The following is a 12,126-nucleotide window of genomic DNA, read 5'->3' on the forward strand; positions in this document are numbered from 1 at the left end:
GGATTCGACAACAGGAAATGCACAATCGCCGGATTATTTTTGGTTTCGCATTCTAGAGAGGTTTCGGGCGGAGATGGGAAAAGGTGACGAGTACCTTACCAATCATCAATTGAATTCAAAGTTTCGAGATATAGCGAAGGTCGTTTCAAAAATGAACGGGCTGTACAACAACCTAAAAACCCAACGGAGAAGCGGCCAAGGAGATGAAGAAATACTTCAAGAAGCTTTCCCTTTTTTTCTAGAGGAAACGGGAAAGCCATTCAAGTGGCACAGTCGATGGAAAGTATTGATTAAAAGTTCTAGGTGGAAAAAATACGAGCAAGAGTTTATATTTGGAGTACAACAATCAAAGCGAACGAAAACAAGCTCTAGTGGTTACACAACTTTCTCTGATGCTTGGGTCGGTCTAGATTTAAATGAGGAGGACGAACTCGAGCTAGAAGAAATTGTCCGACCGATGGGTAGGAACAAAGAAAAAAGGAAGGAAAATGGGACTTTTTCGGGTGCATCGGATTTCAGCATGGACACGGACGAGATGCAGAAATTATCGGAGACTTTTGATCGATATAATCTTAATTTCGCTGAAAGTTTGGTGTTCTACAAAGAAAAGGAAGTAGAAAAAAAGGAGCGTGTGGAGAAACAAGAAATGGATGATATGAGGTTTTTGATGGAAAACACCAATCATCTTTCGTGATCGGCTTTCGATCTCGTTTTGAAGAAGGAGAAGATTATGAAAAAATATTTTTCGTAAATCTATGTTTTTTTTACAATGTAGTTAGTTTGTTTTTTTTTAGTTATTTAAATCTTAGTTTTTTTATGTGATTTTTATTTTAATTAATAAAGTGGTTTTTATTTTTAATTAATTTTTATGTTTGTTATTCATTTAAAAAAATTATAAATCATTAAAATCAATTATTTTAATAAAAAAAACGTGAAAGAACGCTTTCCGCACACACCCTCACTTTTGATGTGGGAAAGGAAACTTTAGAAAGTCAAGGAAAAGATGACGGGGCGGAAAAAAAATGAAGCGAGTTTCTTACACCCTACAAGTTGTCAATGCATAATGCTACTTGGATCAGATGACGTGTCCTGTACAAGTGACAATGCATAACTAAAGCAATTTGAGATCAAGATTCTATAACCTACAACATACTAACTCATAAAGAAAGCTATTTGGAATATCACACCTTTTCGAAACTGATCTCGAATTGCTTTTTAAAGAAAAGGCCGAACAAATATTCCATAGCTAAAAAGCTTTCTGTTTCTCCTATGGTGATTCGGTGGGACCCACACATGTCAAATTAGCTGGCTAGTTGCAGAATCCCAGTTCCACAGGCTGGAAGAGATCATTCCAATCCACTTGCCTCTTTTTTGAATGGTCCATTATTTTAGCAACATAACAAATCTTGACAAATGTACTTGTTTTAATGCATGTTGTACATGTTACTATAACATAAACCCTAAGACTTGGTCATGTAATACTTTCTATGCAAAATGTACCCCTCATAAATGTACCATTTCAAATGCTTAATTTACAAGCTAATGTAATTTTCAACGGTTTATTTAAATTTGTTGGTTGTATTAAAATTTTCTAGCTGATTTTAACTTGTCAATATGTTTAAATATAGTAAGTATTTTTATTTTATACATTAAATTAGCACAAATATCTAACATTTAAGTTGAACCCAAACCAAATACATCGGAATCCATATTAACATTAAAATTCTCATACTTATTTGATAAGATTAAGAACTGGGAAATGTAAAAGCGACATGGTCTATTATACATTTTAAGCAACAAACAAATCGTAGTGCATGCTTCTGCATAAGGTACAACTATCTAATGCATCATTTGAGCACTACCATTGCAAACAATAATAACAAGTTAACAACATGCTTTTCAATTTCAATCTTACCCATAAAAAATGAAAAAATATCACGAAATATATCTGTGTATCGGATTCATCGGCAATCCATCGAGTCAAATGAGTCAGCAAATCCCGAAGGCTTAGAGGGAATACTCGATTGTGTTTGACTAAAAGACATATCAAATGTTCTAGAAGTACCCTCATCGGCTTGCCATCTTTGAAGGGCTTGAGGAAGGCTCATATGGAGGTCGATTCCATAGCCATCCTCTTCCTCTGGTCGAGAAGGCTTCCACTGCTCGACCAGAGGACCCAACACGTTCACTGCGTGACCCATGTCAGGTCTCTGAAAAGGCTCGCGGGCCGTACAGTGGCCCGCGAGCTCTGCTACTTTTGAAATGCTATCCAATGTTTCTTCGTCTTCGGTTTCTAGGGTTTGGTCAATGGCTTTTAGCATGTTTTCTTTTGAGATGAGGACTCTTCGGAACCATGTCACCAAATGACACCGCTCATCGGGCATGGTTTCGTCTAGGGCTTTTCGGCCCGTTATCAACTCCATTAACACCACACCGAATGCGAAAACATCGACCTTTGTTGTCACTCTTCCGGTTGCTATTTTGATCATGAAAATTTGACAAAAATTAGCATCGAATATCGCAAATCTTGAAGTGAAATGTTTAAAAAGATTATATTTTTGTTGGGACAATAAAGATTAGCACAAGGGTGCCAGACACCTAGTAGGCCATGGGACAATGTGTGCTTTTAAAAACAACCTCTTTTTTGAAGAAAATATTAATTAAATTACTAATCTTGAAAAGAAAGGTGTAAAAAGATTGTCTTTTTAGTTGCATGGAAAATTAAAGATTACTAATCTTGAAACGATAGTGTAAAAAGATGGTCTTTTTAGTTTCATGGAACGTTAAAGATTCCCAATCTTGAAATGAAAATGTAAAAAGATTGTCTCTTTAGTTGCATGGTGTTAAAGATTACCAATCTTGAAACGATAGTGTAAAAAGATGGTCTTTTTAGTTTCATGGAACGTTAAAGATTCCCAATCTTGAAATGAAAATGTAAAAAGATTGTCTCTTTAGTTGCATGGAACATTAAAGATTACCAATCTTGAAATGAAAATGTAAAAAGATTGTCTCTTTAGTTGCATGGAACATTAAAGATGACTAATCTTGAAACAAAACATGTAAAAGGTAAAGGATGTCATTTTAGTTGCATAAAAAACTAAAGGTTACTACCCTTAAAACAAAATGTGTAGAAAACTTGTCTTCTTAGCTTGCATTGCATAGAACATTAAAAATTACTAATCTCCAAACCAAATGTGTAAAAAAGTTTGCCTTTTTAGTTGCAACTTGCATCAACACTTTTTGCATCTAGGGTTGTAGGGTTGCTAGAAAAACAACCCTTTTTTGCATAAACATAAGATTAATAATCTTGAAACAAATTATATAAAAAAAAGAAGATTTATTACTCACCAGCATACTCGGGTGCAAGATAACCGAAAGTCCCCGCAAGTCGTGTCTCAACCGAATACTTCCCATCCGGTGCATTCTTAACCAAACCAAAATCCGCAACTTTAGCCCTCATATCATCACCAAGAAGAATATTTGAAGGTTTCAAATCTCTATGAATAAAACTTTGTTGTGCCAAACTATGCAAATACTCAACCCCTCTTCCCACATCTAAAGCAATTGAAACCCTTTGTTTCCAACTAAGTGAAGGTGTCTTATGTTCACTCCATTCAAACAAATGTTGACTTAAAGTCCCTTGTGGCATATACTCATACACCAAAAGTCGCTCATTTCCATTGATACAATACCCAAGAAGCGCCACTAAATGTCTATGTCTAACCTTAGTGAGAACCGCAATTTCAGCTTGAAATTCGTTTAACCCTTTCGTTCCCATGACACCCGATTCCATTCTTTTGACTGCAATTTTTGTTCCATCGTGTAATTCCCCTTTGTAAACGACCCCAAATCCACCTCTTCCTAGTATGTTATCTTCGCTGAAATTGTTCGTGACTTGTCTGAGAACTTGAATTGAAATTACGACATTACCCCCTTCGAAAACATGCATTTCACTATGGTCGCCGGAGCTCTGGCTCTGCAACTCGCTAAATCCGCCATTGAATCCGTTTGAACTGGTTCCGATGACGCTTGGTTTCATCAATTCTTGACCGATTTCTGGGTTCTCAACACGACCGAACTTTTGGTGCTTCTTCTTCGCGCAACACTTGAAGAAAACAAAGAACACGATTGCGAGAAAAACAAGAACGCCGACTACAATTCCGGCGACCATACCGCCGGAGACGGGGGACTTTTTTGAGGAATTAGATGGGTTTTTACCGGGATCGGTGGAGCTCGGTGTGGATCCAGGTGGGCCCGGAGGTCCAATTGGAATGTCTTGACCTAATAATGGATTGCCATCATGTGAAAACTTTATTCCGTTTTGTGGGAACGATGGTATAGCTCCGGAGAGATTATTGTTGGATAGATCAAGAAGTTGAAGATTCGGCATGGATGTTAAGATTGAAGGAATAGTGCCAACGAGATTGTTATCGTTTAATGATAAACTTCTTAACGAAGTCAAATTTGCGAACGCCGGTGAAATCGTACCTGAAAGTTTCTGCCTGGATAAGCTCACGGTGGTGACATTCTTCCCGGAAGAATCACAGCTAACGAAGCTCCAGCTGTCGCAGGCGTTGTTTCCTTGCCAAGACTCCGCTAACGACATCGGATATCCAACTGCTCCGGCGACCTCGAGGAGCGCCGTTACTTGTGGATCACATGGTCCCGGATTAGGTGAACAGAAGCTATTGGAAGTGATATCGGCGGTGACATTAGAGCCAAACACAGGCAATGGACCTTGCAACTTGTTGTTTCGTAGAGAAATCTTTGATAATTGGGGAAGAGACATCAGCGACGGAGGAACGATTCCGGTGAACTGATTATCTCGGAGTTGTAAATCGTTCAGATTAGTGCATTTGGAGAGATCCGGGATAGCACCAGTGAATGCGTTAGCTTGTAGCCATACTTGAGAAAGTTGTGTCATTGAAGAAAGCACATCAAGCGTACCAGAAAGTCCACTTTCTTGATTGTTGAGCCAAAGATTCTGGATTTCGGAACCCCCAAAACTCTTCGGTAGGTTTCCGGTGAGATTGTTGTAAGAGAGCCGGAGGTTCTGCAAATTAGGGAAACTATCAAAGATGTCCGGGATGGATCCCATTATCTTCGCGTTACTCGCCTGAAACGTCTGCAGATTGCTGCTATCTGTGAGATGATTCGGAAGAACCCATGAAGACAGATCTAAGTTGTCTGAAATGCTAAAACTCTGTAGATTCGTCAGACCCAGAAAGAAATCCGATGGGATAGAAGTGAAGTTATTGCCATCGAGGAACACTTCTTCGAGGACAGTGAGATTTGCCAAGGTGGGTAAGTCGCCGGAGAGGAAGTTGCTTTGTAGGGCGAGGGTTTTGAGTTGGGAGAGCTGGTTCAGGTCCGAAGGGAGGTTTCCGGTGAGAGATTTGGAGGCGAGATTAATGGCGGTGACACGTTTCGGGTTGGAGTTGTCACAGTTGATACCATTCCATGAACAGAAATCAGTACCTGTCCAGCTTGATGGGGCGGGAGAGATGGAGGTGGCGAGCTTAGACATGACGGCGGCATCATCGGCGATGGAGAAAGAGAGGAGGAGACAGGAGAGGAGACAGAGGAGGAGACGGTGGTTGGCAACTTCATGTGCCATTGTTGTTGACTGGGGAAGCCTTGAAGTTATGGTGGGTGAAGCCGATGCTGTGAAGAGACCATATATGGGGAAAGACAGCTGCGTTTGTTTACTTCTTTGTCCGAGAGAACCAAAACCAACGCGTTGTTTCAGCTTTTTTTTCACCGTTTTGACCGCTCTTGTCTTTCTATCTTATTTTCAAAGATTACCTCAATAATTAGGCATCCTTCATATTTGGTCCCTCCGTTATTTATTTAGAAACAAATCTTGGAATGGTTTTAGGGGGTGTTTATAGGATTCTTTTTTAACTCTCTCATAGTGTTTTTAAGTATTTATTGATTTATAATGGTAAATAAATTTTTAAAAAAAGTATTTGAATTAATTTTTATGGTAAAAAAATTAATAAGTTAAAAAGTATTTGGTTTAAAATCTTTTTGTGAAGTAATTTTGGTTAAAAAAATCCAAGTTATATATGCGTTTTAAAATCTGTTTTGAAGTTAATGCAAAAGTTATTCTAAAAAATGTTTTTGCGTTTGTCAAACATTTTTTTGATTTATTGGTTTTTCAAAAAATCAATGAGTCAATTTTTATTTATGATCTTTCTTATTTACCTTTAAGGCATCCTATTCTCCGTTTTGAGTTTCTTTTGGAATCGTCTTCTTTTCAAAAAGATCTTCTCGCTCTTGCACAACTCCCCCGAACAGCCCAGATCTGATTCACTTTCAGAACCTCTTCGTCGATTCCTAACCTTAAGAGCTTATTCAAAAAGTCATTTTATAGAGTAAGACCGTTACTAAGAAGGAAAAAAGCCCCCCATCTCGTTCGACAACAAGCCCAAGCCCTTCTCCTCAAAGAGCACTAGTTGCCTTTCAAATTCTAAAAAATCCAAAAGGTGTTCTCCAAGCCACTTCTTATATGCTTTGATTTGATTCAAAAGAAGTTCGCTTTCTCTGCTCTTCAAAAAACACAAATATAGGGTCTTTACTTTAATTCATCATTGGACTGGTTTTCAGTTCAAGAGTCCCCTATTGTGTATTTTGATGCCCCTATCTTCAAAGGCAGAAGAAAAACATCATATTTGAATGATTTAGAAATGAATATCAGAAAAAGGATTGACGGATGGAAGGCCAGGTTTCTCTCTTTTGGTGGTAAGCTCACTCTCTTAAAATCAGTCCTTTCCCCTATTCCTATACATACCTTGGCAGTGCGGTCTCCCCCGGATTTCTAAGATGAAAAGTGTTATGGCTAATTTATTATGGGATTCCAATGGTGAGCACAGGCACCACTGGATTGCTTGGGACAGCTTGTTCTTGATGGTTAGGTTACCTTGTTGAGCGCCCGATAATCAATGCCCAAGGCTCCCTTTCTGGAATAAAACAAGGGCTCCCCAACCTTTTCCCCAGCAAGATAGGGAAAGCGGACAGTTGCCGCGCTGGCGGAGCAGGGAGCCTACAGGGAAGATTGGGGCAATGAGGAGTTCGACGATTTAGCCCATCGACTACATCTATCGCTGAACCAACTTCCGAATCATCTACCGAATCGCATAATCAACCGGATCCACCTAAACCTAATAAATTTCCTCTAGACAGAATGAGGCTCTCGTTGAGAGATCCATTAGTGATTGGCCCACCCCTCCTGGCAAAGAAAGAAAGGCAGGTTCAGGCGATTGATCAAAAAAAGATTTCCTTCCCTTTCTTTATGACAGAGCAATTGAATGCAATTGAATGCAGCGGTGCAGGGCCTCTAAGATTATGAATAAGCTATTCATTTTCCGTCCTATTGAATAAATTCGGCATGATGGTAGTAGAGTAGTCGATCTGATCTCGCGCGCGGGCGGATAGAAATGCCTATAGATGAGGTAGGCGAGGCTAGCTTGCCGGTACCCCCAATACTAAACATGCATATAGTCTCAGAAAATGAAAATTATGTATGTCCGAATCGATCTCAATGGATCCCTCGTGACTGCCTGCACAAGCGGTGGAGCATGTGGTTTAATTCGATACAACGCGCAAAACCTTACCAGCTCTTGACATATGAACAAGAAAACCTGTCCTTAACGGGATGGTACTGTCATGAACTGTCTTGCCCGTGCCATCAAGAGCTAGAGCTATATCTCTCGAAGGTGTCTTAGCTCCACCGATAGGAACTGCCCACCTATCCAGGTAACCTCACCCGTGAACCACGAAGTTGTTTTGAAAAAACTCAAACACCCCCTTAGAAAGGTTTGGTTAAATTCGTATTTGAAAAAGAATTTATAGCTTATATATTTATGGTTTTGGGGAAAATGATTAACCATATTTATATTTTAAATTCACGTGGGAGGTCAATCATGAAACACTAATATTTAGGTGTGTAGAGTTAAACATTAGACCCCTTTGTGTGGAATTTTCACTCATCAACCACTAAACTCTAGGGCTTATATTTGTGGTTTTGTTTGCTTATAGTTTTGGTTTTTGGTTCATATAAAATGACTATTTTATTTTTTTATAATTTTTTATCTATATGTTATTATTCAAATAACTAAATAATTTATTATTTTAGTATTGTTTGGGTTCATCCTCTCCCACTCTCCTTTGGAACTCTACCGATCGCCTTCTCCGATGATTAGAGTTGTTATCCGGTCGGCTTAATCGGTTATTAGTTTATGCGGTTCAGTTTAATCAGTTTTTTTTACTTCCAAAATATTAACAAAAACCGGATAATGTTCGGCTTAATTGGTTTTTGGTTTATTTGGTTCATTTATGATTAAATCTGAATAACATATATTAGTTTTCCTTTTGTTTAGTAAACCTTCATTTTCTTGGATATGTAACATCCCAAAAATACTAGTAAAAGTTTCATTTTCAAAACACCCAAAATGACACAACCAATTGTTCCAAAACTAGCCAAAGTGTAAATATTCTTAACATCAGAGTAAATCAAATAAACAGTGCAGAATAAAAATCTAGGGGATGTTATGCGATCATGTATGGGCCCTTCCCTTTGACACCAAAAGTATCTGAAACATTTAAACCACAAATCGTAAGCACAAAGCTTAGTAAGTTCCCCAAAATACCACATACCATACATAACATCGGGCTCCACCTACATAACGGGCCCCGCCCAGCATACCGGACCCCGCAAACATAACATGATCTGCCCAACATAACGGGCCCCGTCCAACATGCATGTAAGAGTCACAAACACAATCTAGCATCTTACACGGTATAGTGAGAAAACGCACCTCACACATGAATAGGATCAACCAGAACTCGAACTAATCAAGGAACCGGTGCTGCAACCCACCTATCGAAATATTCAAGATTAGTCCTTAGTCTACATTCCACGCTAACCATTTATCCAAAAGTCAACCATGTCAAAAAAATTAACGGTCAAAAACACCCCAGGCGATCCTCATGCCGTGGCCATCCATTGGTCACGTTGTGAGAGCCTCACGACAAAACAAGCACGATCAGGCCAGCTACCACGTCGTGGCAAGCATGTCACCACGTCGTCGGAACTGGATAGAAACACCTTAATGGATTAAGCTTTCATCCATTTACACCAACAACTCCTAAGCTCATATCTGAATCTCCTTAAGGTCTTGATGGATAAAGTTTTCAACTTTATCCATTAATACACACCAATAAGTCAAGATCTCTAATCCTAAGTCCTTAATGGTTGCACCAACTGCATGGACACCACCCTAGGTCATGCAATACCACTTTCCAACCAACACCATGGTCTAGAAGCTAGATAATACACCTAATGCTCTGGAGTTCACCCAAACTCCAAATACAAGAACATTGGGACTAAAAAGCTCATAAAATGACCTAACTTAAGATCTAAAGCTACAATGATCATGTTTAAGACTTTGTACCTCCACAAGGTCAGAAATGAGGTAGAGATGCTAGATCTATACCAAAACCAAGCTTCCAAATCACTATATCGACTCCTTCTTCATCCAAGCTTCACAAAACGGTTTCACTATAACACCCTAATTTCACCTTTCAGTGGGATTCAATATAAACTGTTGTTTATAAAAATCAAAGTAGGGATATATAACTTTTTAGCCCAATTAATCGCCATAAGCATGTAGGAAACGTCAATATGATTTATGTAGCCATATAGAATGCTCAAATCTGACTTCGTATGGAGAAGTTATGATTATTCGAATATTTGCGTTCAGCCCTATACGGCAAAGCACGTCGTAAAATACGAATCGGAGATAGATTACTTATTATCATAAGTTATCTAAACAAAAGTCGTAGTAGTCACAAAATAGAGAGCATGCATATATAAAACGCCTAAATCTGACTTCGTATGAGGAAGTTATGATTTTTCAAAGTTTCAGTGTAGGAGTGTGCGACACAGAAACATAAATTAAGATCAATCGATTGTTAGGAAAAACAATCTAAAAGAGAATTGAAGGTCTCGTAGATATGATTCCGTCGATATAAAGATAGTCGAGAATGAAGTCCGTATGAAAGAGTTATAAGTTTTACACAGTCGTTAGTAGTATAATCTTCTCATACTGTTAAATTTAAAATAGAGTAAGAATTGCCTGACATAGTCTAATTAAAAGTTGTAGTACTCATCGATAGTTACGCGTAGATATAAAGAACGTAAAAAACGGAGCTCGTATACGAGAGAATCGGTTTTTAGAATATCTGTGATTTTACTCGGCACGAGCGGCTCAAAAGGCAACACGTGGCACTGGCCGGCACCACCCAACCCACCTACCCAAAGGTGCAACGTGCGTAGTAGGTGGCGCAGTGCTCCCTGCCCGAATTTGCCCTATAAATACCCTTTAACCCCTCTTCATACTACACGCCAAAATCTCTCAATTCTCTCACTAGTTCTGATTTTCTAGAGTATTTTCTGTTGGATCTATATGCTCAATACTCATTATTAAGTGATATTGTTAATAATATATGATCCTATAGGGTGACACCTTTATCAATTTAGCATATTTTGTATATTTATTATTAATATGATTATTAATAAATAATATCAATTCTTGTACTTAATTAGGAGATAATTATTTTCTTGTGAAAATAATAATTATAAGAGTATAACTAGTTTTTCTACTCTTCCATATGATGGCTGAAAGTTCTCTCTACTCCGCACCTCTCTCTCTCTCTCTCTCTCTCTCTCTCTCTCTCTTTTGAGGCTAGTTTGGTGATTAGAAGCCCTCTTGATTTGTCTCCTTTAGTGTTTATTTGAGTTAGTACTTAAAGGCTTAAGACACTCAAGAATACAAGAAAGAACTAGCATTCCAAGCGCCTTAATCTTGATGGTGGATACTTGTAGAGAAAATCATACTCTTTGAATTTTCTATCTTCATCAACACACTATGTAACAACCCAAAAACAGTGATAAAATTTTTCATTTTAAGAACCAATATTTTCATTCATCAATTATCTCTAAAACCATAACCAAATATAATATCAAAATATCAGAGTACAATTATCCAAAAAGTGCGGAAATCATGAGGGGAGGATGCTGTGTCATCACATCGAGCCCTTCCATTTCGTACCGGAAGTACCTGAAACCATAAACATAAATTGTAAGCACAAAGTTTAGTGAGTTCCCAAAATTACCATATGCCAAACATACATTTGTTCCTAGCCCTGGGGCGTATTCAAGCCCAAAACACAAATATGGGCCCAACCCTGGGGTTTATTTCAACCCGATCAAACAAATATAGGCCCATCCCAGGGGTCTATTTCAACCCGATCGTACAATAATGGGCCCAACCCTGAGGTTTATTTCAACTCGATCATATAATAATGGGTCCAACCCTGGGGTTTATTTCAACTCGATCATACAAACATATAAGAGTCACATACCAACTAGCATTCTATATAACAAAATAATGGGTTGGCATTAGTGTCTTCGACCCACAAATACAGTGAGAAGACTCACCTATGACATAAGATAACTGTATTTGTGACATCCCCATTTTCACGGCCAAAAAAGACCGATTTTGTTTATGCTTTGTTTAAAAATCAGAGTAACATTTTAAATAAAAGTGTTGCGGAATTTGTTCCCAAAATAAAATATGATAAAGATTTATCAAAGCATTTCCGTAGAAATGTATTTCATTAAAAACCTCGGGATGTCATGTTCGATACAGATCAAAAGCATAAACAGTACAATAAAGCCTTACTACATTTATTCATAATCTCTCATCCCAAACATCATATCTATGCTCGTGCGCCACTACCTGTAATACAAGAAACTGAGTGGGTCAGGCTTGGGAGCCTGGTGAGCACATAGGGTTTTCAACCCACAATAAATAAGTTTATTAATTTCATCAATCAACAATAACCCGATTACCCGTTCCCGTTATCCTTACATTACGTCCCTAAAACACCTATCATAAGGGACCTAGACTAAGGATCAATATCGGGATGGACACTACTGCCAAGGGGTTTCCTTAGCAATAAATGTCCTAAAGGCAACCATGAGGGGGATGGAGTACACCGGTGAACACATCGTTCACAAACACCTACAGGTTGCGAGCCTGCTAGCGTTCCACTGGACTG

The 12,126-nt window shown here is 38.5% G+C and overlaps 1 protein-coding gene across 1 annotated transcript; it reads right to left on the reverse strand.

Moving 5' to 3' along the window:
- Nucleotides 1-1,760: 1,760 nt before the first annotated feature.
- On the reverse strand, nucleotides 1,761-5,743 carry LOC145159556 (Leucine-rich repeat protein kinase family protein). The gene is made up of 2 exons (XM_079078564.1): nucleotides 3,349-5,743; nucleotides 1,761-2,476 (listed from the first exon to the last, which is right to left on the reverse strand). Exons 1-2 carry the CDS (start codon nucleotides 5,615-5,617, stop codon nucleotides 1,962-1,964), a joined length of 2,784 nt encoding a protein of 927 aa, XP_078934690.1. The 5' UTR covers nucleotides 5,618-5,743; the 3' UTR covers nucleotides 1,761-1,961.
- Nucleotides 5,744-12,126: the final 6,383 nt, after the last annotated feature.

Source organism: Lactuca virosa, chromosome 2 (genome assembly GCF_052849685.1).
Source record: "Lactuca virosa cultivar CGN04683 chromosome 2, Lactuca_virosa_CGN04683_v6, whole genome shotgun sequence".
Taxonomy (NCBI): Eukaryota; Viridiplantae; Streptophyta; class Magnoliopsida; order Asterales; family Asteraceae; genus Lactuca; species Lactuca virosa.